This window comes from Panthera leo, chromosome B4 (assembly GCF_018350215.1).
Source record: "Panthera leo isolate Ple1 chromosome B4, P.leo_Ple1_pat1.1, whole genome shotgun sequence".
In the NCBI taxonomy this organism is placed as follows: domain Eukaryota; kingdom Metazoa; phylum Chordata; class Mammalia; order Carnivora; family Felidae; genus Panthera; species Panthera leo.
Window position 1 is genome coordinate 132,080,339 of NC_056685.1, and position 24,969 is coordinate 132,105,307.

Below are 24,969 nucleotides of genomic sequence, written 5' to 3' on the forward strand. Positions count from 1 at the left end.
GCTCTGTCTCTCTGTGCCTCAAAAATAAATAAACATTAAAAAAAATTTTAATAAAAAATTGTGTATAATTTACATACAATGAAAATCACCCTTTTTATGGACATATAGTCGATTGTATCGCTATCACCACAAATTATAAAATAAATCCATCATCCCCCAATTCTCCCTCCCCCCCTTACTAGTAAATCCTAAAATGTGCCCCCTAGCTGCACTTCTAGTCCCCAGCAACCGTTGATCTGTTTTCTGTCCCTATAGTTTTGCTTTTGCAAGAAGGGCACAGAAAGGGAACCATGCAGCCTGCAGTCTTTTGAGTCTGGCCTCTTTTACTTAGTATAACCCAGGTCATTGAATGTGTCAATTGTTGAGTCATTTTCATTGCCGTGTAGTAGTCCATGGCACGCAGTACTCCACAGTCTATACGTTCTCCAGTTGAGGGACATTTGGGTTGTTGTGCAGGGTCTTGTACGAAAATAACTTTGGGGTAAATACCTAGGAGAGGGATTACGGGATCATACGGTAAATGTATAAGCTACCTTTATAACAAACTGCTCGCCTGTTTTCCTACATGGCTGTACCACTTTGTATTTTCACCAGCAAGGTACAAGAGCTCCACATATTCTAAATCCTCCTTAGCACTTGATATTGTCAAATTAAATTTTTTTAACCACGTTAAGGCGTGCGTGGAAGTATCCCATCCTGGTTTTAATTTGCATTTCCCTAATGACTGATGACATTCAGCATCTTTTCATGTCCTTAGCTGCCGTCCGTATATCTTTCTTGGTGATATGTTACCTGTTCAAATCTTTTGCCCGTTTTGCAAAGAGCAGATTGTTTTCTTATTATTGACTCTTTAGAATTCTTTATATACTTGGGATGCAAATTCCTTATCAGATGTATGCTATTTGCAAAGATTTTCTCCCAGACTGTGGTTTGCCCTCACGTATTCTTGTAGCAATGACTTTTGAAAAGCAGTTCTTAATTTTGATGGAGTTCAATTAATTGATTGTTTTTGTTTATGGATCATGCTCTTGGCGTTACATCTGAGAACTCTTTGCCCAACCCAAAGTCACAAAAATTTCTCTTGTTTTCCTCTGGAAGTTTTATAGAATCATAGCAGCTACCTTATGAGGTTGCTATATTAAATTGGGCGACGTGTAAAGCCCTTAGCGCTCCACTCTGTGCCAGCACAGAATTAACCCTCAGTAAACAGAGCCTAAGATGGACATTTGGCTAGGTGATATTTGTAAGAACGGCCCTCACACCTACCACGCGTTTCCTCTGCCCAGATCTGTGTCCTGTCATCACAGAATGACCAGACACCAGAGCCGCAAAGCCGCTGCAGATATCCTTGTCCAATCTGATCCTAGATCCAATGGAGGTACCGGGACACATGGAGAGAGGCCATAAGGACTACAGGTCATGGGAAGAGCCAGACTTGGTAGGTTTTTCCCACTGCAACTCCATGTTATTTCCAGGAAACCTTGATGTCTAACCCAAGCCGTGATGGGGCTCTGGGGACTAAGGGTCTGTTTATTGAGCAACTACTGTGTGCCAGGACATTGGCTACAGCAGCGAATGAGACAGCCGATCGCAGAGACTAGCAGAAGAAAGCAATGAGCAAATAATTACATAATTAATTAAGGAAAAGGGTAGGGCGTGTGTGTGTGTGTGTGTGTGTGTGTGTGTGTGTGTTGGGGGGTTTGTCCACTAACAACTTCCTTGCCCTTCCTCCGCCTCCCTCTCTGTGCCAGGTGTCTCGGGCCCCTCCAGTCTAGGGGTGGGGTGGGGTGCGCAGACACAGGGGCCCACGTGATCTCAGCCTGAAAGCAAGGTGGAAAGGTCCCGGGGGGAGGTGGGGGCTGTGCTTTGGAGGGCTCTGAGTCAGGGGTTATCGTGGTCCCCTCCTTCGTTGGTGAAATCTGCATGCGGCCCCTGCCCTCTACGTCGGGGTCAGGCAGCGACAGGAAGGAAACCAATAACGAAGAAGGTTTCGGGAGCTTGAGGCTCGGAGGTGCCGTGGTGGGGGCAGGGCGGGCCGTCCCGTATTTGCGGCAACCGCCCCTCCCCCCCCCTCGCCCGAGCTCCGCAAAGAGGTCACCGCGCTAGCGCCGAGCTCGCCCTCCGCCGGGTCCGCAGCACGCGCGCCCCCGCGAACGAGCGCGCGCGCGCCCCGAGCCCCCGCGCCCCCGCGCCCTCCGCACAGGACGCCCCCTGGCGGGAGCCCTCGGCCACGCAGACCGCGCGAGCAGGGGAGGGGGCGGGGGCGCCGCGCACGCGCAGGGCCGGCGGCGCGCGCCGAGCGGGGGGCACCGCGCGGGTGCAGCCACGATGGAAGGGGGTGCGTACGGAGCGGGCAAAGCCGGGGGCGCCTTCGACCCCCACACCCTGGTCCGGCAGCCGCACACCATCCTGCGCGTCGTGTCTTGGGTAAGGACGGCTGGGTGGCCCGGCCGCGCGGGGGGTGGGGTGCGGTGGGGGCGCGGGCAAGGGCGGCGCGCCCGGACGGACCCCGACCCCGCGGGACCCCGGGCACGCGTGCCGCAGCCGGCGGAGAGCCTTCCGACCGGGGTGCCGACGCCCGCCACCCCTTCCTTCCCGGGCCCCGGGCGGGGGGGGGGGGGGGTCCCAGCGCTGGCGGAGCGGGGGGAGCTCCCGCCCCTGCTGCCGTAGCCCTTGATTCCCGGCGTCCCCATTCGCGTGCGGCCCCCCTTCGCCGTGACCTCCAGGCCGCGGCTGTGCAGCTCGCGGCTCGGGTTGCTCGCGGCCACCCGGGCGGATCAGCGGCCGTGGGGACGAAGCCCGGGTTTCAGGTGGCCGTTTGGGGGGGGGGGGGGAGAGGTGGATCAGGGCGTGGATCATCTCACGGGGCGCACGCCGCGCCTGCCGTGGACGTTCCAGGAGGACAGGGCCGGAAACCGGGTTTTGTGGCTTAGCCCGGAAGGTGTGGAGCGATGCGTCGGGAGCCGGATACCTAGGTGGCTTGCTCGGGAGCTGCCTCTCCTTCGCGGCGTGACCTTGGGCTGGGAACCACCCAAGAAATGTTAGTGGGAAGCGAGGAGTTACATCCCGACGTGGGGAGAGGCAGCTCCTCTCTCATGCCTCAGTTTCCCGGTTTGTAGAGAGGTGGGAGCGGCCACCGTGGGCTCTGATATTTCCTGAATCCGTGACAGCACTCCCCCCCCCCCCCCACCACGCAAGTACACCTGGATGCTTGTGGGGGGGATTAGGGGAAAGCAGAGGGGATTGTTCTGGATCTCCAGCCTGGCAGGGGTCAGAATTCCCCAGCGGGGGGGGGGGGGGGGGGGGGGGGGTTGTCCCTGCTCAGACCTGGGGTTGTGGGGGAGGAGGATGGGACAGAGACAGTGAGCACAGAGGGAGGGGTTCATGTGGTCTGGGCAGCACCCCAGGGAAAGAAGCCTGCTGCAGGAGGGGGGGGGGTGCCTGGGGCTCCCTAGGGTTTTTTGGCCATTGCCCAGACACTCTCACTAGAGGGTCTGGCCTCTGCAGGCCTGGGGCCTATTCCTGCGGGCCCACACCAGAAGGTCTTGGGCTTGGGGACGCTGGGCAGGGTCACTGTCAGCCACCCCAAGGGGCTACGTCTGAGGTCAGCTGTGGCCTCAGGGTGCTCAAACTCCCTCACTTCCTGGGTTTCCCGGGCAATATTAGGGTCTGATGGGTGGGACAGCTGGGGTGTTTATCTCTGGCCTCCCAGAGAGAAAGGAAGCTAACTCTTCCCTGTCTAAAAACGTTCAAACCTCCTCCTGGTGCCACAAGAAGCGGGGCCATGTGTAAACCCCTTTCTTCTCAAGTACCCACCAGCTGGGGAGCTCTTTGAGGGCAGGGAAGCCGCAGTGACGGCACAGGGCCTGGCAGCGGGCCTGGCACCCGGGGACATCCGTAAGGGTTTCTGGTGCCGACTTCATTCATGTATGCCAGTCTCCAACTCCTCAGAGACCCCAACTGGCCCTCGGCAGAGATGGAGCTCTGGGGGGCACCTGCCTGATCAGGTGGGCCAGCTGTATGCCCTGCTCCCCTTTGCCAGACCCTCGGGCCACGGGCCTGGGAGGGTCAAGCCACTGGCTTTGTGAGGGGTGTGGGCGGTTTGCTTGCTTGGGTCACTTCTGCCTGTGATGGCTTCATTTAGCAAAGCTTCACTGAGTCTGCTGGGCCCCTAGGGAAAGTGACATGACTCAGATGCAGCCTTTAGTGTTCGGGGATCCCACAGTCCTACTGGGAAGGGAGCCAGGTGCCACCCAACCCCCCCACCCCCCGCCCCGGGGTAGAGGCCGTGAGTGCCAGGAGAGGGGTCTCCCTGCTGTGGGAATCAAGAGAGGCTTCATGGAGAAGGTGATATCAAATTGGGCCTTGAAGGATAAATGGGGCTTATCTCGGGGTACGGAGAGACAGTCCAAGCAGGAAGGAAAAGTAACGGATGGGGTACCCACTGTGGGCCGGGGTGGACACACGCTTACCCAGCTAGTTCCCCTCCGGCCTGCATCACTTGAGGAAACTGAGGCTCAGGGAGTCCCAAGGTTACTGAGCATGTAAGCGGCAGAGGATTCGAAGCCAAATCTCTGAGTCTCCAAAGCACATTGATTGCTTCTCCTGGAGCCGGAAGAGGTCAGAATCCTGGATTTCAGGTTCAGAAAGGATAATGGTCATCTGGGCCAGCCACCGTCTAATGCCCAAACCTCCCCCCCCCCCCCCCGCCTCCTAGCTCTGCTCACTACCTTTATGCTAGCAAAGGCAGCTGATGACAGGCTAAGTGACACCTTTAAGAAATGTGTAGTTCTTTTTTTCTGATCCCAAAAGTAATCCCTGCTGACTTTCGGAAAATAAAAACATCACTTATGATGGTTGTACAGCAGAATAAATGTACTGTACTTAATAGCATTGAACCGCACACTTAAAAATGATTAAGATGGTACGTTTTTTCATAATTTTTTAATGTTTATTTATTTTTGAGAGAGAGAGAGAGACACAGAGAGAGCGTGGGCGGGGGAGGGGCAGAGAGAGAGGGAGACACAGAATCGGAAGCAGGCTCCAGGCCCCGAGCCATCAGCACAGAGCCGGACGTGGGGCTCGAACTCACAAACCGTGAGATCGTGACCCGAGCCGAAGTCGAATGCTTAACCAACCGAGCCACCCAGGCGCCCCGAGACGGTACATTTTATGTTGTATTTTACCACAATAAAAACGATCGATGGTGGGGGAGGGGGAGAAATAAAAGAAAAAAAAATAGTGGGGTGGAAAAAAATCACGTGTGATCCCCTCACTTAGGGAGGACCGGTGCTTCCTTCCAGTCTTTTTCAAAAATGTGTGGTGCTCTGAAAGTGTTTTAACTCATCGATGAGCGCGCAGAAGATGCCGTTGGTGACCTGTCCTTCGCCCTGGCGTCCCCTTGGCATCCTGGGGTCTGGGAGGCATCAGGCTTGGCCTTCAGACGAACGAAGTCCTAGCTCCAGGGCTAGGGTGACCAGTTCATCTTGGTGTGCTGGAACTTTCCCAGCTTCAGCACTGCAAGTTATGTGTCTGGGAGCCTCTGAGTCCCGCACAAACCTAGGTGACTGGTCACTCTAGCCAGGACGACTCCCCTGCCACGTAGACCCCTTCTACAGCCCTGGAGAGGCCCTAGCAACATGTGCACATGGGCTTGTGATTTTTGTAAAAGATCTTTTTCTGAAAGAGGAAACCCCCTCCCCGCACCCCCCCCCCCCCCCCCCAGCCATATCAGCTTCAAGGCCTCTTCAAACCTGGATCTACCCTGGAACCCGAGCCGCAGGGGCAGGAGCAGGACCTCCGACACCACATTTTTGTCTCTTGACGGAGGCTTCCTCAGCTCCTCTCTGCCCCTTGTCCCCTCGCTGGCCCCCAGGCCTGGTGAAGTGACCACTCACGGCAGGAATTGACCGCTTTGGTTAAGGCGGAGAGGGAACCAGCGAGCCCAGCCGATTTGGACCTTTCCTGCCTCGGGTGAGGAGGGGACGGCTGAGCTGGGGCAGCGTCGAGGGTAAGCTCAGAGCCACCTCTGACCCCGCTGGAGGGAGACGGGGGCTGTGCGGGCTGGGAGCCGAGAGAAGGCTGCCTCTGCCCGCTTCCCCGGGCACCGGCCATGCCCACCCCTGTGCCTTGGTCTCCCCATCTGAGTGAGGAGGTTGAGCTGGGTCACAGGTGCTCCGGGACTGCAGCCTGTCTGTGACACCTTTCCCTATCCCTGGAGCTAGGAGGGGGCAGCCGAGCTCTGGCAGGGAGCGACCTGATTTCCTGTAAAAGACCACCTTCTCCGTGGGCTTCACGGTCTCCCTTTTAGAGGGTTGCACTGGCCTGCGGGGAAGGGATATCGGTGCTGGTAGAGGAGAGGGCTGTTGGTGTTTTAATATTCAGTTTGAGCAAAATAAATGATAAAATGTCTGAAATGGTGGCATTTTCAGGATTGATTTCTTAAGGGCCTTGAGTGTGACACCCCAGGATTCTGTAAGTAAGGTAGGTGTCGCCGCCCCAAATGACAGAGGTACAGCCTGGACATCTGCAGCGCCCACATTCGGTGCGCTCCCTGTGGCTTCCCTGTCTAGGTTGAAGTGGCCCCAAGAGGGGCTTGAAGGGGTCTTGTTTTTACCAGACCCCCTCAGTCATCCCAGAGAACCCTGAGTGTAAAAGCTGAGCTCGTCCTGCACCAAAATCAGGGAGCTGTGCGTGGGGTAAAAGGGGTCTGGGGTGGAGATAGAGCCTCTGGCCAGCTCTGGCATTCAGTCATTCGTTCCACACATGCCAAGTACCAGCCTGTGTGCCCCATCGGAGACGCTGTCAGTCCAGCGACAAGCACTGTTGGGGAGGCTTGAGATGCTACAAGAAGAAAATCCAATAGGGGTAGCTACCTCTGCCAGGGGAGCATGGAGGACTTCCAGGGGGAGGCGGCTTCTGAGTTGGTTCTGATAAAGAAGCGGGGAGGGGCATTCCAGGTGGAGGGAATAGCGTGTGCAAATATCTGGAAGCATGAGGTCTGAGTGGGCTTTAGAAATAAATGATGGTGAGCTCTCGGGGTCCTGGGTGTGCGAGTGAGTGACATCACACTCTGTGAATGTGCTCCAGAGTGGCAGCCAGGGGGAAGCTCAGAAAAGGTCTTGGATGGCAGATGTACACTCTGGGCTTCATCTGAGGGCTGTGGGCAGCCACAGAGAGGGGTTTGAAACACAGAAGAGCTCCCTGTGGCTGCCATGGGGAAGCGTGACCTTAGAGGGTGCTGGGGACGAATGTCCTGGCAGGAAACATGTGACCTTGCATGGCCTGTCCTCTCCCAGCACCTGGCACCGCCCTGTCATTTACTCAGGGAGCTACATCCACGGAGGTAGATTACATGCTCCTTTGGCATTTAGCACTAACAGTCTTGGAATCTTCCTTATCTCTTCATCTGCCTGTGGCTGATCTCTTAGGTCTAGGATGGAGTCAGCAGCCAGGAGGTCTTCAGGAGATGCTGGCTGGTGGGTGAGGTCTTCAGAAGACTTTGGCTGGTGGACAAGGTCTTCAGGAGATGCTGGCTTGTGGGTGAGGTCTTCAGGAGACTTTGGCTGGTGGACGAGGTCTTCAGGAGATGCTGGCTGGTGGGCAAGGTCTTCAGGAGATGCTGGCTGGTGGGTGAGGTCTTCAGGAGATGCTGGCTGGTGGGTGAGGTCTTCAGGAGATGCTGGCTGGTGGGCAAGGTCTTCAGGAGACTTTGGCTGGTGGACAAAGTCTTCAGAAGACTTTGGCTGGTGGGCGAGGTCTTCAGGAGATGCTGGCTAGTGGGTGAGGTCTTCAGGAGACTTTGGCTGGTGCTGGCTGGTGGGCAAGGTCTTCAGGAGACTTTGGCTGGTAGACGAAGTCTTCAGAAGACTTTGGCTGGTGGGCGAGGTCTTCAGGAGACGCTGGCTGGTGGGCAAGGTCTTCAGGAGATGCTGGCTGGTGGGTGAGGTCTTCAGGAGACTTTGGCTGGTGCTGGCTGGTGGGTGAGGTCTTCAGGAGACTTTGGCTGGTGGACGAAGTCTTCAGAAGACTTTGGCTGGTGGACGAAGTCTTCAGAAGACTTTGGCTGGTGGGCGAGGTCTTCAGGAGATGCTGGCTGGTGGGTGAGGTTTTCAGGAGACGCTGGCTGGCAGGTAAGGTCTTCAGGAGACGCTGGCTGGCAGGTAAGGTCTTCAGGAGACGCTGGCTGGCGGGTAAGGTCTTCAGGAGATGCTGGCTGGTGGGTGAGGTCTTCAGGAGACTTTGGCTGGTAGACGAGGTCTTCAGGAGATGCTGGCTGGTGGGCAAGGTCTTCGGGAGACTGGCTGGTGGATGAGGTCTTCAGGAGATGCTGGCTGGTGGGCGAGGTCTTCAGGAGACGCTGGCTGGTGGGCAAGGTCTTCAGGAGACATTCTTCAGGGCTAAGATCTTCGGGAGACGTTGGCTGGTAAGTGAGGTCTTCAGGAGATGCTGACTGAGGGGGGAAGTCTTCAGGAAATGCCGGCTGGTAGATTTCTGCTCTGTGTCTTGGGCATTTCCTCGTGTACCGGGGCCGTGCAGGAGCTTGGGGAGCCTGGGAGAGCCGGGGGTTTGGCGTGGGGAGCAGGGTCATCAGAGCAGGACCTTGGAAGATGCTGGCCTCTCCAAGCCTCATCTGTGACATGTGGGGCAGACTCTAAGCTTTGTGAAGACTCATGTTTGAAGGGCCCGCCATATAACCGCTCCCCCTGGGCATTCGTCATCCTGGTCAGGTGGGTGTTGTTTCAGTACTTTAGGTGAGAAGCTGAGGCCCAGAGATGTTAACCGGAGTAGCTGGGGTGACAGCCTACAGCTTCCTGCTTCGGGGAGTTCCCGGCCACATGCAGAGTCCCACAGGACCTGTTCCTGCAGAGCTATGAGGCAGGCCTGAGCCTGGGGAGAAAGAACTAAGGCTGGGGGAGGAGGGGAGGAGAGGAGGAAAAACCAGGAAGACAAGGGAGGAAAGGAAGGGCAGATGGCAGAGCCGGCAAGGGAGCCACGCTTGGCGCCCAGAACCGGAAGAACCAGCTGTCCAGGGGGAGGAGAGGCAGGACAGGGCTTTGGGGAGTGCCTGGGGCCTCGAGGCCTGAAGCCACGTTCTGCGACCCCCTCTGACCCCGACTGGTGGTGTGACTTGAGCAAGATGCCATGTGCTCTGGGCCTCAGTTTCCCCATCTGTCACATGGGAAATGGATAGTCATTTTGGGCTGGTTCCCAACCTTTTCACCTTCAAGGAACCCCACGCTTGCTCCTAGTGGACTCCAGGTTGGGGACTGTTGGACTGGTCCGTCTTTAAAGAAGTGATATCAAGAACCACACCCCCACAATGCTTTTGGGGGGCCCACAGCAGAGGGGCCTGGGCCCCGGGTCCACGTATGTGAGCAGAGTGTCAGGGGCTCCTGGCACGGCAGCTCACGGCCCTGTGTTTCTGGAGAATGCTTCCCTTCCCGGGATGGGACTATGCTCAGCCCCCCTCTGCAGGGGATGAAGGGGACTGTGGGGAAGGGGTGGGTGTTTGGCTGGGACAACCCTAGGCTGCCAGGCCCAGACTGTTTAGAACGCAGTCATCCGGGAACCCCAATGAGCTGGGGCTCTCAGCTCACGGTCCAGGGTGCGGGAGGACGTGACCTGTGTCCCCGAGTCCCTGACCCCGCTCTGAACGTCCCTAATTGTACATTGCGTTGTAACCTGGCCTCCCCCCACGACCCCGCTCCCCTGGCAGCCCTCTTCGGGGGGCTCTTCCTTCCCTCACACCCTCCCTCTGCCGAGCCTGGAGGTGCTCCTGGCTCCTAAGGCCGCTTCCAGACCATTGTCACCCAGCTTTGACTCTCACGCCAGCCCTGGATCTCTTGATCTTAGGCCAGCCCCGGGTCACTCCCCTACTCCTCGAAGGTGCCTGAGATGCTTGCGTCTTAACACCCGCTCTCTCTAGCGCCACCGCCGCCTCCGTTCCTGGTGTCGCAGTGCCCGCTTCCGTGCTCCTGCTCACGCCCTGGCCTCGCCGCCTGCCACGGTCTTCTCCTCGCGCGCCTCGGCCCCTCTCGCCAGGCGCACCCTAGGCCTGGCCGTCTTTCCAGCAGCTGCGTGCTCTCAGGTGGCCACCTCTTCCCCTCTCCTGTCTGTCCTCCTCTCACCTGTCAGTCCCAGCTTCCCTGGGCCTGGGACCTCGGAGCCATTGACCCTCAAGGCTGTGTAGCGCCCTCACCCCATCCTCTCTGGCGCCCCTCCAGCGGGGCTCCCCCCGTGGCCTTACCCACAGCCTCCTGCGCCGGGCACCCACCCTCAGCCGCCTCATGCCCGTGCCTCCCCTGGGCTCTCCGATTCTGTGGCCCGGGCCGGCCTCCCTGCCCACTAGCTCTGCACGCCCACTGGCCTCTCCCTGTCCCTCTCCCCTATCCTCAGTGTCGCCCTCTCCACCTGGCTCTTGCCCACCGTCTTCCCAACGTGCCTTATTTCCATCCCTCACCAAGGTTTCTCCCTCCGTTTCTCACATGCACCCCGCTCAGGCTTTCTCCCCCACCCCTCACCATCTGTGACCCTCTCGTTGCCAAATCCATGGTTGCTTGTCGTTAAACGGCTCTCTCAGCCGAACCTGGCCGGCCGTGAGCGATTTCTCCGTCCTCCCCTCGGACCCGACGGCCGCAGGACACAGACACTCTGTCGTCTTCTAGTTAGCAGCCACCCCGAGCGCGTGCTGCGTGCCCGCTGTTTGCCGAGGGCTCACAGGCTGGCGGAGGGAAGCGTGGTGGTGACGCCAGTAAAAATGCAGAGGTGAGCGCGCCACCAGCGTGAGGAGACGCTCACCTAGGTCAGGGACGGAAAAGTGGCAGTACGGTTAGTTACGAGAGGGACGGCGTCGGCCAGGCGGAGACGGGGAAGGAGCTCCGGGCGGGAGGGCCATCGTGGTAAAGGCCGAGAGGTACAGCAGAGCAGCGAAGAGGATGCCACCCCCTCGGGTGTCAGCTGTGGGGGTGCAGACACTGCGTCTGTTACATCGCTGTTGTATCCCCCAGGGCCAGGCAGCGTGGGGCGTCTTGTGAGGGCTCCACGTGTGGGTGAATGAGGTGGGGGGCACTGCTCTGCCTTCCTCTTCCCACCCCCTACCCCTATTCGGGGTCTCCCACCGCACCTTCAAGGCCCAACGCAGAAATCACCTCCTCCTTGAAGCCTTCCAGGATTCCCTCCCCCCCCCCAAGCTTGCTGTCTCCTCCTTGCTTCTTTTGTGCTCTATGTGAACGGCCATGAGAACTGTCAGTGCAGAAGGCGTTTCCCCCTTTGTGCCTTCTTCTCTAGAAAGCGAGGCAGGGCCTGGGACCAGATTCTCTCTCCGAAGACCTCAGGCTCCCACAGAGGGAGAGAGAGAGTGAACAACGGCGTCAGTCATGTAGGAGCTGGCAGGGCAGGGGCGGGCATTGAGCTGAGGAAGACCCGGGTGGTTATCCCTGCCCTTGTGACTGGCTGAGAGACTGCACAGAGCCTCAGTTTCCCCAGCTGCAAAACGAGAGAGAGCAGTGCCTGCCTGCCTGCCTGCCTGCCAATGGGGCCATTGGGGATAAATGAGGTCCCGCCCCGGAAGGGCCCAGGCAGTGCTCGGTTGGTGTTCATAGCACTTTTCCAGGGGTGACTCTGTTCCCCCTCCCTCCCTCAGGGAGTTCAGAGGTGGCAGGGCCCGGTGGGGAAGGACCTGGGCTGTAGAAGATTATGGGGTGAGGCCTCTGGATCCTTCGGCCACCAAGCTGCAGCCCTGGGCCAGTCAAGCAGCTTGTTTCTGGGTCTGGGCTTCCCCCTTTCTAACAAGGGTCCCTGCCCCCTGTGGTCACACAGCCACAGGAGGGTGAAGGTGGGAACAGTGTGGCGAGAAGGGGGAGCCTTCAGATCACCCGGCTGAGTCTCAGTACCTTGGGGACAGGGGTCTGCTTGCTCGGGCCCCTGCCCAGCAGAGCCCCCTCCCCACCCCCACTGCTGAGAACCCGAGGGACAGCTTGCAGGAAGATTACGGCCTAATCCCCTGCAGGTTACATCCAAGGCGTCGGAACAGGGTGCCCGGGCAGGGGAGCAGAGAAGGGGCCCTGGGAGCCTCCCCACCCCCGACCCCGCCTCAGCCCTGCGGCTCCGCACGAGGCCCTTCAGGAAGCAGAGTGGCCGCCTACTGCCCATCATGTGCCCCTGCGTTGGCTTTTGCCATTTTCCTCATATGACCCTGTGGGAGGTCATATGAGGGGTGGGGGGGCCTTGGCAGCCTGACTCATCCCTCAAAAGCACGGCTCCTTCTTTCCTCACACAGCCTTTCCCTGGGGCCCAGGAGGCGGCGGGATTGAGGACTTTGGTAGGGACACTGACAGGAAGGCAGGTTCAGCTGGAGGTGAGGGAGAAAACTCAGCAGCCCCCCCTTTTAGGGAGTGAGTTCCCCATGGTCAGAAGTGTGCAAGCAGAGGCCCAAGCCAGGGATGCTGATTCCCATGCCACCTGCACCTCTGCCCACCTCAGGCTTGCTGTTCGTTCCCCTTAAAGCCTTTCCTGACCCTCCCTGTGGGTCCAGCGGGCAGATGTTCACCCAAAAATGAACTAATAACTAGGGACGTTAGCGTATAAAGACGTTATCAAAGAAATACATTGGAACGTATTGTAGAATATCGTAGAATATTGTAGATCTGGGAGTCAGGCCTGGAGGGCTCCTCTGAGTGGTGTTTTCTCTGAGATATGGATGTTGAGAAGGAGCCAGCAGGAGCCAGCCTGGAAGGTCTGGGGAACTCTGGGTATTCCAGGCAGAGGGAAAAGCCAAGTGCAAAGGCCCTGAGGCAGGAATGAGCTTGGGAGGGAGCTAGAGAAGAGTGGGAGAAAGGAGTCTGAGAGGAAGGCAGGAGCCCAGGGGTTGCAGCTGGGCGAGGTATCCATCCTGGGGATGGAGATGGGTAGGACGGAGCATGGGAATGACACGTTTAAAGGGATCTTCCCAGGGACGCCTGGGTGGCTCAGCCGGTTAAGCATCCAACTTCGGCTCAGGTCATGACCTTGCGGTTCATGGGTTTGAGCCCCACATCGGGTTCTGTGCCGACAGCTCAGAGCCTGGAGCCTGCTTCGGATTCTGTGTCTCCCTCTCTCTCTGCCCCTCCCCTGCTCTCTCTCTCTCTCCCTCTCAAAAATGAATAAAAACATTAAAAAACAGAATTTAAAGGGACCTCTCCAGCTACTGTAAAGGGGATGGTGCAGGGGTGGGAGTGAACGCATAGAGACCAGGAGGGAAACTGCTGTCCTCTCCTGGCAAGCGGTGGTAGTGGCCTGGGCCAGCATGGGTGACACGGCGTCATTTGGGTTACTTGGTGCAGGATGAAACAGTAGGGCTAGCCCCGCATTGGATGGCATTTGAGGATGAGCCCGGGGCAGCCTGTTGCCCGCCAGTGGCCTAGGCGCGGCCTGCCAGCTCTGTGTGCGGATGTGGGCCCGGCCCCTCCTGCACAGTGGGGTGGTGACACAGCTCGGGACGGCAGGTGTCCCTCCTGGGACTCACGCTCATTCTAGGGTTTGGGACCTGGAATTCACTCCTGGGGAGGCAGCTGAAGGTAGGGATTTGACTTCCGTCCTGGAGTGGGGCTGGAGGCGGGCAGGTCTGGGCTAGAGCCCGGTGCCCTGCTTACCCGCTGTGGGCCAGCCTGTTACGGGCCAGCCAGAGGCCAGGCTTCCCTCTCTGTGAAATGGGCTAAGTGAGCCTGATTTGTGGGCATGTTTTTACCTTTATTTTTTCCTTAGAGGTTTTGGTGAGGATTCACTGAGATGTTTTCCGTCAGGCGCTCCCAGTCGATGCGGGGCCCCTGCAGAGGCTGTGGGTTAGCTCAGGTCTCTTGGGAGCGACAGACCCATAAATGAGTGTGTGCAGGGTCAGGGTGGGGGAGTGACTGGGAAGGAGGGGGAGTGACTGAGAAGGAGTTTGATCCTATTTGAAAGATGGAAGAGTGGGGAAGGGCATTCTGGGCGGGCGGAACAGCGGGTGCACAGTTATGACACAGCCTACATCCGTGCCAACCCCGACGTCTGGGATGGCTGAGCAGAGTGGGGGCGGGGTGTGACACTTCTGGGGTCTCCGCTTCTGTGTCTCTGAACCAGTACCCCAAGATCCTGAGAGTCTGAGACACCTTCCGATGTGTTTTTCTGAGTTTGACATAGCTGTGCTCCAGCTGCCATCTGGAATCCCTTTTTTTTTTTTTTTTTTTTTTTTAAATCCATTTTTAAAAAGACCCAGGATTGGATTATAAAGGTGGTGAAAAAACAGCCTTGGTCCATTTACATTGGTGCCTTCCCCCCCCCCCCCCCCCTGCTTTCTATAGCATTTTCTTTAGTTCGAGGAAAAGGGATTGTTTTTCCTGTGCCTTCCAGTGACCAGCGGCCTCTGTGGAGCCTCCCCTGAGGCCACCCTGTCCTGTTTCCAGGCCGCTGGTTCTGCCACCACAGACCCGTCTCCAGTCCCTCCAGCAGGTCCGCCTGTTAGGTAGAGTTTGGCCACAGCAGCGTAGAATTTCATTCTGGTTTAATTTCCGGTTCTCGGCTCCGTGCGCTCCCTGCTGCAGATCCGGCCTTACCGCCTGCCTGACACAGAGCCCTGGCTTTGGGCTCGGAGGGACTTGGGCTTGAGTCTGTATCCGCCCCCCCACCCCCCCAAGCCAGCTGCGGCCCCCGGGCCGGTGCCCGCACACGGCTGGAAAATGAAAACAAGGACGTGGCCCGCGTGCAGTGAGGAGCAGGTGTTTCAGTCCCCCAGTAGGTCCTGAGGGAGCCCCCCTTCCTCCCACCGCGGGATGTGAGCTCCGAGGCCCATCCCTGCTCCTGGGGGGCTCGGTCCCACGTGGGTGGAGAGACGGCAGCTAAGTGGAGTCGCGAACCCCGGGCTTACAGGGTCCCGGAGGGAGTTCGGGGACCCCGAGGGACTAGTTGTGTCTCCTTGGCAACGCTTCTCCATCTGTAGAGTCTCAGGCCCGGTCCAGGTGAGCGTCCCTGCCCTGGCCCGGCTGTGCAGCCTGCGGGGAACGTGGCGTGCACACCTGTTCCCGGGGGTCGCGGAACCCAGCCCCCCGCGCCCCGCCCTTTGCTCTTCCTTCTCATCCCCACGGCAGACGTGTCGGCAGATCCCAGTGGCTTTACCTTCCGCATTCAGCAGCCACCCCGTCCCACTGCCACCACTGCCCACGCCAGCCCAGCCCCTCCTCCCTCCTCCCCCCCCCCCCGGGCGCTGCTTAGCCCCCCGGCGGGTCTCCCTGCTTTCACCTTGGCCTTACGCTCCTCTCTCCGCGGCGCCCAGGGTGGCCCTTTTCAGACCTAAGTCAGATCAAGTGAGATTAAGCCCGAAGTGGCTCCTGAGCTCACCCTGCCCTTCACGGCTTTGGGGGTCAGGCCCTGCCTGCCTCGTGGCAGCTTGCCCCGCCGCCACCGGTCGCGACCTGTGCTCGTAGAAACCACGTTCAGAGAAGAAACCGTGCAACCGGCCGGGGCGTGGGAAGGTGGGGAAGCAGTGATCAGGCATCGGAGGGAGGTGAGGCCCAGGAGGGGTGGGCGAGCCATACAGCAAGGGACTGGACCACCAGCCCTCGGAAGCTCGGATTGTGTCTGGAAGGCCGTGGGGGAATCGTTTCAGGGAGCTTCGTGCTGCAGGGCGGGGACGGTGAGCCACAGATCCGGTCACCCCCCTGTGGTCACACCCTCCTCACGGTGTCCCACCCACCTGGCCTTGGTCCCCCCCCCCCCCCCCCCCCCGCCCGTCTCTCCCACTCTCCCTCCCGCCGCATCTCGTGAACCTCCAGCCCTACTCCTCCGTCGCTGCTCCAGCCAGGCTTTTCTCCCACCTCCCGCCTTTGCCCTTTCTGTTCTGCCTGCAACACGCTTCCCCCCATCTTGGCAGGGCTGGCTTCTCAGCTCAGCTCAAAAATCACTGCCTCGGCTCCCTTCCCTGACCGCCGCTGCCCCCCTCCCGGCACGGCCACCGCCTGCCGTTGCTTCGTTATCCCTTCTGCTTGTTTAGCATCACTCCGGCGTTTTCTGGGTGCCGGCTCCGCGTCGCCTGCAGGCCCTTCCGTGCACGGCCTCGTCCGTTCCTCACGACACGCCAGTGGTTCAGGGTGCTGCGGTGGCAGGGCTTTACAGATGAGGGGACCGAGGCTCCGAGAAGCCACTCGCCCAAGGTGACTTCGACCTCGAGGAATGCCTGACCGCGGAGCGCCCTGTGTGCCAGAGCCGTGGGATGGACAGGAGGACCGCAGCGGGCACTGAGCTCCTCTCTCTGCGCTGCTCCGGGGCCCCGCCGGTTCCTTGGAGGCTGTTTTGATCTTGTTCCTCACCCTCCTGGGGACACTCTGTCTCCAGCACGTGCCTCCTGGCCTCTTCAGGGACTCCTGCTTCTGTCCCCCAAGAGGGCCCCATCTTAATGGTTCCTCCTCTGCTGTCCCCAAAGCCCCAACTTCCGCCCGCCCGCTTCCCCTCCCACCTCCTGCTGGCCTGCTTTTGGAAGGGGGTCTACCCTTGATCCCACCCCTGGCGGAGCATGTCTGCCAGGAAGTGCTGCTCAGGAGGGCCTTCCTGGTGCTCGTTCCGCTTTTCCTCGGGCCTCTGGAGAAGGGAGTTAACCGTGGCTCAGCCCCTGGTGTACCTGCTCTGCTCAGGGTGCCTGCGTGTCATTCTGTCAGGAGCCCTGGAGGGAAGGGCACTTTTTGCAGAGTTCCAATCGGAGACTCAGAGAGGTTAAGTCATTTGCCTGAGGCCACACAGCATAAGAAGGAGGCCTGGGATTTGACTTCAGCAACTCTGTGTGACCCCTTAGGGTCTGGAGTGCCCCCTCTAATCGAGTAGCTTGTCCATTCTGCTGGATTGGGGACGTTGGGTGACATCTGGGGCTGGGCCTCGGATTCCCGACCTGGCAGTTCCTTGGTAGGAACCTGGGACTTGTCTTGGAGCACAGGTCCCAGGGGGCTCTGTGAATGGCAGTCCCGGAGTTGTGCCGTGCGCCACTCAAGCAGCTGGCCATGAGAGAGCCTGCCTTCATCTCCTGTGGCTGCCTTGCTTGTCAGGACTCTGTCAGTAGCCCTGGAGTTCCTTAGACAATCGCTGTGAAGTCAGGACTTCCTGCCTCTCCCCTCCTGGGCCCCGGAGCGCCACACTTGGCACTCACTCACACTACTGGCCCCCCGGGTGTCTGGAAAGACCACACCTCCGTCCGGGCCCACCCCCTGAGGCCGAGCGTCAGCCTAGTCAGGTGAGAGACAGCACAGGGCTGAGGATCAGGACGCCCGGGTCCCCGTTCAGCCCGGAGTGCTGACAACAGTGCCACCTGCGCTTTCTGTGCCTCAGTTTTCCTGCGCTGCTAACTGGGAGCAGCACGAGTTGCCCTGTGCACCTCCTGGGGTGGCCGCGAAGATGTGGAACCTGTGACGGGGCCGGGCTGAGAGCCAGCACGCCGGCCCGGGTCTGGACCGTGGCTGTGTGCACATTCTCGAATTTGGACAGGCAAACGCGTGGCTCACGGGCCGCCATGGCCACCGCTGTGCCCACGGCTGAACGAGGACACAGCCCCACAGCCTTGTCTTTAATTGTAGAAAAATTCGCATGCCGCGCGATTAACCAGTTTAAAGCGCGCGTTTCCGTGGCATTGATGTTGCGCAACTGTCACCTCTGTCTGGTTTCAAAACGTTCATCATCCGTAAGAACGCTCCGTGCTTCTTAAGTAACCGCTCTCCGTCCTCCCCTCCCCCAGCCCCGGGGCACCTCTCGCCTGCTTCTTGTCTCTGTTTTGTCTGTTAGGGCTTTTGTCCTGGGGGTTGACTTCCGTGTTTGGCTTCCCTCACCTCTTTTTCCACCTCTTTTAAGGTTCATCCAGCTGCAGCGGTGTCGTTTTTTTTTTTTTTTTTTCTTGTTTTTAATTTGTGTGTTTGTTTATGGCTGACAAACCATAAAAAGCCACATGGGCCCCTCCAGAGGGCAGCTCAAACCAAGGCAGCCTCTTCCTTCGGAGCCAGCAAGTAAGAGGCGGCAAGCGAGGGTGAGCGAGGTGGAAGCCAGCGTCCTTGCAACCTCCTCGCAGAGATGTTATCTGTCGCTCTCTGCACAGATTCCGTTGGAAGTGAATCACAAGGCCCAGCCGCCACGCAGGGGGAAGGAGGTTGCACAAGGGCGTGAATGCCAGGAGGTGGGGTGGTGGGGGGCCATCTCGGCTGGCCGTCTATCCAAGTGAAATAAACCTGGCAAAGGGGCTGCCGGTGGGGGTGGGCATGGGCCAGCGTCTAGAGGAGTCAGCCTAGGGGGGCTGGGGGTGGGAGCTTGGCAGGTTCACCTCCCAGAAGGGCATGGCCCCACTCATTCTGGGAGGTCAGGTCCAATTCTAGAGGAATCTTGGTGTCAGGGCCCAGGAAGACCTCCCAGGACCTGGACGGTGGGTTGGTAGGGCCAAATCTGTGGTCAGAGGGTCATTCCTGCCTGAGGCGGAGGAAGGAAGGGGTTGTCCCCTCCTGCGCTGTGTGACCCGAAGCAAGTTGCCCTCCCTCTCGGGGCCTCCCCTCTGAAATGCCTGTTTCGCACGAGCCTTGTGGCTGTCGGGGGTGAAGAGGGCTCCCCGGGGTAGGGGTAGGCCGCGGGCCGAGGCGGGTAGCCTCCCCTTCTCCGGGCCTGGTGCTGGGCGAGGGGCCGGCCTGGATCTCATGCCTGGCCCCCCCCCCCCCCCCCCCGCCCCTCCCCCCACAGGTGTTCTCCATTGTGGTGTTTGGCTCCATTGTGAACGAGGGCTACCTCAACAACAACTCAGGCGGCGAGAAGTTCTGCATCTACAACCGCAACCCCAACGCCTGCAGCTATGGGGTGGCCGTGGGCGTGCTCGCCTTCCTCACCTGCCTGCTGTACCTGGCCCTGGATGTGTACTTCCCACAGATCAGCAGCGTGAAGGACCGCAAGAAAGCCGTCCTGTCCGACATCGGTGTCTCAGGTGAGCCCCCCGCCCAGTGGGCACCCCTCCCCCCCCAGCACAACAGAGCCGGCAGGGGGCCGTCCGGCCGTGGGCCCGTTAATCCTCGCGCGCACCGAGGAGGCAGCCGTCCCCCATCGCCCATTTTCCAGATGAGGAAGCTGAGGTGCGGGCGGGTGAGGGGACAGACTTGGGGGTCACGTGGCTGGCAACAGGGAGTGGTGGGACCAGGGCCGGGCCTGAGGCCCCGGAACAGCCCACAGCTCCGTGGCGGGGAGGGGACACAGCTTCCCTTCTCTCTGAAGCCTCCCCTGTGCCACCCCCCGTGAGAGCCTCGTAAGGCAGGACCGACCGCCTGGCACACAGTCTGGGCCCGGGGAGGGTCAGGACCTGACGTGACCTGCTGCCCTCGTCCTCCAGAAACAGCCTTTGGCAGAGCTGACCCGACCTCTGACCCCACGAGTTCTGAAGTCTGTTCACTGGGTGCTTGGGTTGAGAGGCCGTGAAGCTTTGCCTGTGGCCTCGGCTCTCTGGCTGAGACCTCCCCCCATTACTGGGCCTGGGATCCTCAGGGTGAGGCTGGCTGACTGGAAGCAGTGAGACCGGTCCCATAGACTTGAAGGATAGAATGAAATTAATGGTTCTCAAGCTGTGGTCCACGGCACCCCAGGGTTCCCCAGCAGTGCCTGTGGGAGATGTTGGTCTCTAGCTACCCCAGCCCTTTGGCACACACACGCTTTGTCTGAGCCGCTCTGGTCCTCTCTGGGTAGACCCTGGGGACCCACAGAAGACCTCGTTGCCACAAGGCTCCCACTGCTAAGCTCCCCGGGCCTCGGTTTCCCAAGAGGACCCTCGCTCACCTGGCTCGGGCCTCGTGAGGCTGGGCCTCGTGAGGCTGCGAGCACAAGAGAAGGCAACGCTCAGACCTGCCCAGCTAAGCTGCCCCCCCTGCCCAGCCTCCTCCTCATCCTCTCTCTGCCCGATTTTCTGGGAGGCTATCGTTGGCCAGGGGGTCGGATCAGTGCTCCTCCCAGACTGCTGCAGGGGCAGACTACGTCCCGGGGCGGGGATTCAGCTGAGAAATCTGTGTTTGGCTAAGGCAACAGAAATGCGCACCTAGGCCAACTGACTTTTCTCTCTGTCTCTCCCTCCTCCCCTCCCCTCCCCTCCCCTCGCTGCCCCTGGCTCTCCCTGCCTCTGCTCCTGGCCTTGCCATCTGCGTGGCCCGGCTCCTTTCTGTGGTCTCCCTCCTGCTCTGTGTCTGACTGACCTCCCTGTTCTCGCCTCACCTTCCCTGTGCTCCCCTCTCTGTGCCCCCTGCCCCCGCCTCTCCCTATGGGGGTGGGGGTGGGGCGTGGGAGACGTGCTCCCAAACCCCTCCCTGTTGCTCGTTTTCCCCATTTCCTCCCCACTCGCCCTCTCCTGTGCGCGGCCCCTGTGCCTGGCCCTCGTGGACACCCCAGCCTTCTGGGCCTTCCTCTGGTTCGTGGGCTTCTGCTTCCTGGCCAACCAGTGGCAGGTGTCCAAGCCCAAAGACAACCCGATGAATGAAGGGACAGATGCGGCTCGGGCCGCCATCACCTTCTCCTTCTTCTCCATCTTCACGTGGGTGAGTACACGGCCCACCCAGCCCACAGTTGCCCGCCCCAGCCAGGCTCCCGAGCGGGCGGCCTTTCAGCCTAGCCGGGGCCTGCATCCTGCTTCCTGGAGCCTGTACGTGCCCCTGCTTCTCTCCTCAGCAGTCACACGGGCTGCTTCCCGGGAAGGAGGCTGTTGCCATCGCCAGCAAGGTCACACAGTGGTGCTAGACCCTCGCTTTGGCACAGAGCAACCTTCCAGTGGTCATGAACGCCCCTCCCAAGCACTCTGGTAGTCGGGTTGTGGGCGTTTACCCTAACCTTTTGCAGACCCAAGTGGAGGTCTGGACAGAAAGATAAGGCTTTGCAGTTCTGAGGCTGGTTAGGAGCCCGGGCCTAGGTGTCGGGAGACCTGGGCCACTTCTTGGGGCTGCCTCTAGGTTTCCGGCCCATTATCTTCCCATCTCTAAAAATCAGGAGTTTGGATTTGGGGGGGCGGGGTGTCACAAACTCAGATATCCGTGTGGTAGGCAGCACGTGAGAAGGCGTGAGTGGGCCGGGCGGCAGGTGCATGCCCCCAAAGGGACACCCTTGATCCCTGTTCCAAAGCAGGAATAGGGACCCACACAGCCCAGGTCTTCCCATTTTTCCAGAGAAGCCAGAAATCTGAATTTCTGTGTGAAACCTGATCGTTACGTGTTAGCAATTTATTCAAGTTAGAAAAAAAAAAAATACCGTGTGGGTCAAAGAAAGCGTGTCTCTGGGCCCACAAACGGCACCCATTGGCAGGCTCTGGACCTACACCTCCAGCACCCACGGGCATGACAGCAGGGCTGGGCCCTCTTTCCCACTGGGGTCAGGTCCCCTCGGTGTATTTCTTCTCTCCTCACCTCCCTCCTGTGATATCGGGGTCACATGGGCTCCAGGCCCCCATCTCAAGGGTTCTCCTTTCCCCTGCGTGCAGCCCCCTTCCCCTCCAGGCCCTAGAGCAGCCCTGGGCCCAGCCTTCTGCAAGGAGACCCTGGGGCTAAATACAAGCAGCCCTAGCCCTTCCTGCGAAGCCTGCTGCAGCCAGGCCTCCTTGTCCCTCTGCCCTTCTGGGCTTGTCCTGGAGTGACTTCCTGCTCTTTTTGAGGGCCCCTGAATATCCATTTTTTCTTGGGGCCCCTGTCCCAATACAATATTGGGAGCCAGGGTTTGGAGGAGAACACCTGTGGTTCAGGCCCCGGCACGCCAGCGGTGGTCACACCCGCCCTCCGTGTCCTCAGGGCTGGGCAGGAAGAACCAAGTGACCCCAGGGGATCTCAGACCACAGAAGATGCCCCATGTATGGGAACCACACAGCCCACCCGGTGCTACAGGGAGATGTTTGGACCAGTGAGCCCTGAGATGGGGGTGGAGTTCACAGAGGAGGAGGAGTGATTGGGCGTCAGGACTTCCGGGGGCAGATCCGAAAGCCTGACGGACAGGTGCCCACTGAGGCCGGCTTCCCTGCTGGCACTTCTGCCTTTCCCAGCTCTTCCCCACCGTCCTCACCCCTGCTCTCTCCCGGCAGAGCCTGACCGCAGCCCTGGCCGTGCGGAGATTCAAGGACCTTACCTTCCAGGAGGAATACAGCACACTGTTTCCCGCCTCGGCACAGCCATAGGCCTGCCGGTTTCCCGAGGCGGGGAGCGCCCTGTATCATGCCCAGTGGCAAGGTTATGGGGGCAGCCTTCTGCCGGAAATGGCCAGGATGCCAGGGCACGCAGGGCAGTGGGTGGCTGGCTTGAGGGGCCAGTTAAGACTCGCCACTTATGCATTCATTGCCTCCTTTCTTTTTCCAAATGTCCATTCATTCAGTAAACATTTATTGAGCAGCTGTTTTGTGCCTAGTGATGGATCAGACGGGGTCCCTGGCCCCAGGGGCCCACAGGCTGGGGAGGGGAAGACAAATTGAAATCTCCCCCAGACAGACGGCCACGGGCTATCAGAGGGTTGGCGTTGGCTCTCTATACTGGTATACTGATCTGTGGACACGGTGCGAGAGCCTGTTCCTTGCTGCAGCATGAAGGCTGACCTTACAGTTCCCATGGAGCCTGGGTGCAAACGGAGGCCTGGCCGAGGACATCAGAGGACTCCTGGTCCGGCCCTGCTCTCACATGCTGTGTGACCCTGGGCAAACCCCTGCACCTCTCTGAGCCTCAGTTCACTACCCAGTGGACCAACCTCTCAGGGCTGTTGTGTGGATGAAACAAAGGCTGGCACGGAGCTTGGCACAGAGATGCTCAATAAATGTAGGCTCTTCCGTTCATTCGTTCCTTCCTCCATTCTCTCCAGGGAGTCAGAGACCCCTCCATAATCTCTACTTTGGGGGCGATTCTCGTGTGGTGAGCCCTCGTTCTTCCAAAAGACTTTGACCTCCAGTTCTACAGTTTGGGGGCCTTTAGCTGCCTGGGCGGGAACCACCAATCTCTCCACTCTCCAGGAGTTGAGGGGATATCAGAGCAAACAGGCCCCCAGAGCAAAGCACAAAGAGAGTGAGCTTCCCAACGCTAGAGGCATACCGGTGCACACGGCTTGCTGCGTGGTGGAGATCCTAGAGAGTACACCTGCTCTGAAGAAGCAGGGCCAGGTGGGCCACCAGGTCCCTGGGCTCCGAGCAGAACTCCCAGCCTCCCCTCTGCACCTGAGTCCAGCAGGGTCCCATGCACCACCCCCCACCCCCATACTCTTGTGTTGTGGCCTCTTGAATTAGGGAGGCCTAATTCCCTCAGCTCAACTCCTTCGGGCCTGGTCTGCCTTTCTCAGGCTCCTGCACTGCTTTAAACAGTATTCAGGAAGGGCTGCCCCTCAGAGCCTTTACCAATGACACAAATCAAAAGTCAGTGGCTAGTCATTGGGCTTCTGGAACTTTCTAGAATAAAATGCCAAGCACACTCCCCCCGCCTCTCACCAGATGGCCCTTTCAGGTTCCTGGTTGGTTTATTCCCTTGTGAGGGGGCTGATCCATGGGAAGGAGATGGGGAGGGCCCTGGCCTGGGAAGGAGCAGGACCTCTGGGTTCAGGTCTGGGTTCTGGCACTGACTCTGCCGTGAGGTCTCCCTTCACTAAGCCTCAGTCCTCCCAGCCCAGAAATGGGTATGTAGAGCATTAGCATCTTTCCGTCACAGGAAGATTACCTGCTAGAAAGATCTTTGGGGAAGGCTTTCAACGTAAACCTAAAAAGTATGTTTTAAATTCATTCCCTAGCTGGGGGTGGTCAATGTCATTGTCCTTAATAACAACGTAATAGCTTTTACTGAAAAAGAATTTCCCACCTTTGTGCGTATGCTGTAGACAAGTCTTTCCCAACTAGGTCCCGTGAGAAGAGGGCTTCATTGGTCCGGTAAGGTTGGCAAAGGTCGCCTGCCAGAGTTTTCCCCTCGGGGATCCCAGTAGATGTCAGTCAAGGCCCTAACAAGTCCCGTGGCCCTGAAACTTCTTCTACTCTGTTGAACTCAGCTTCCCAAACTTGTTTGACCAAATGTTTTAGTTATAATTAGGTTCAGCAGCAAATGAACTTGTAAATAGCAGTGGTTTAAATGAAGTCCAAGTCTGAGAAGACAGTCCGGGACTGGCCTCGTGGCTCCAGAAGTCTCCAGTGACCCAGGCCCCTTCCGTCCCTACAATTAGCTCATGGACCTCGTGGTCCTGCGTGGCTGCGAGAGCTCTAGCCCCACATCTGCCCTCCGGGTGTCAGGTCAACGGGTGGGACAGCTAGTGTGCTGGCCAGAACTTAGTTACATGGTTTCACCTCGCCGCAAGAGAGGTGCGGTGGCTTTTAGGGGGTTTTCCAGCACACCAAGAAACTTTTTCCCCTCTCCACGTAACACCCCCGAGAACACAGTTTGAGGAGGATGTTGTGGCCTTGGGGCCACCTTAACACTCCACAGTGGAAAGTTTTTGGTGACCCATAGTGACCCAAAGACCTTCTGAAGGTCTTTCTGGCTGGATGGACAGTGTGGTTCTGGGTCTCTTGAGGGCTGGCTACAAGGACACACTTCTGCCCCTCAGTCAGGCTTGGTCTCATCTTTGGGGCTTCGAGGATATTTAGCCCTCTGTTGCCTGTGTCCTGTGAACTAACTGCCACTAACCCAGCGTTCTTGTCTGTCTCTCCTCTAACCATCCCCTCCCGCCTGTCCTCGTCCCCGCCGGCCCCCGTCCCCAGGCGGGCCAGGCCATGCTGGCCTTCCAGCGGTATCAGATTGGCGCCGACTCGGCCCTCTTCTCCCAGGACTACATGGACCCCAGCCAGGACTCCAGCATGCCTTACGCCCCCTACGTGGAGCCCAGCACCGGGCCAGACCCCACCGGCATGGGTGGTACCTACCAGCAACCGGCCAACGCCTTTGACGCCGAGCCCCAGGGCTACCAGTCGCAGGGCTACTGAGCTGCAGTGACCGCCTGCCCCTCGCCTGTCCCTGCCCCGGTCCCAGCCGCCCC

General features: G+C 59.1%; 1 protein-coding gene across 2 annotated transcripts; it reads left to right on the forward strand.

Moving 5' to 3' along the window:
- Nucleotides 1-2,268: 2,268 nt before the first annotated feature.
- SYNGR1 (synaptogyrin 1) lies at nucleotides 2,269-24,969 on the forward strand. 2 transcript variants are annotated; one of them, XM_042947848.1, is made up of 4 exons: nucleotides 2,269-2,427; nucleotides 18,712-18,949; nucleotides 20,392-20,537; nucleotides 24,695-24,969. In XM_042947848.1, the coding sequence occupies exons 1-4, from the start codon at nucleotides 2,329-2,331 to the stop codon at nucleotides 24,914-24,916; spliced, it is 705 nt and encodes a 234-aa protein (XP_042803782.1). In that variant the 5' UTR covers nucleotides 2,269-2,328; the 3' UTR covers nucleotides 24,917-24,969. The 2 variants fall into 2 exon arrangements, with proteins under 2 accessions (XP_042803782.1, XP_042803783.1); XM_042947849.1 differs by lacking the exon at nucleotides 24,695-24,969 and adding an exon at nucleotides 22,061-22,364.

What these genes read in the sequence shown, in the direction of transcription:
- SYNGR1 (XM_042947848.1), top strand. Translation starts at nt 2,329, where the DNA reads ATGGAAGGGGGTGCGTACGGAGCGGGCAAAGCCGGGGGCGCCTTCGAC. An exon ending in TCCTGCGCGTCGTGTCTTGG is followed by an intron (nt 2,428 to 18,711) that starts GTAAGGACGGCT and finishes CTCCCCCCACAG; the next exon opens with GTGTTCTCCATTGTGGTGTT. An exon ending in GTCCGACATCGGTGTCTCAG is followed by an intron (nt 18,950 to 20,391) that starts GTGAGCCCCCCG and finishes TGGACACCCCAG; the next exon opens with CCTTCTGGGCCTTCCTCTGG.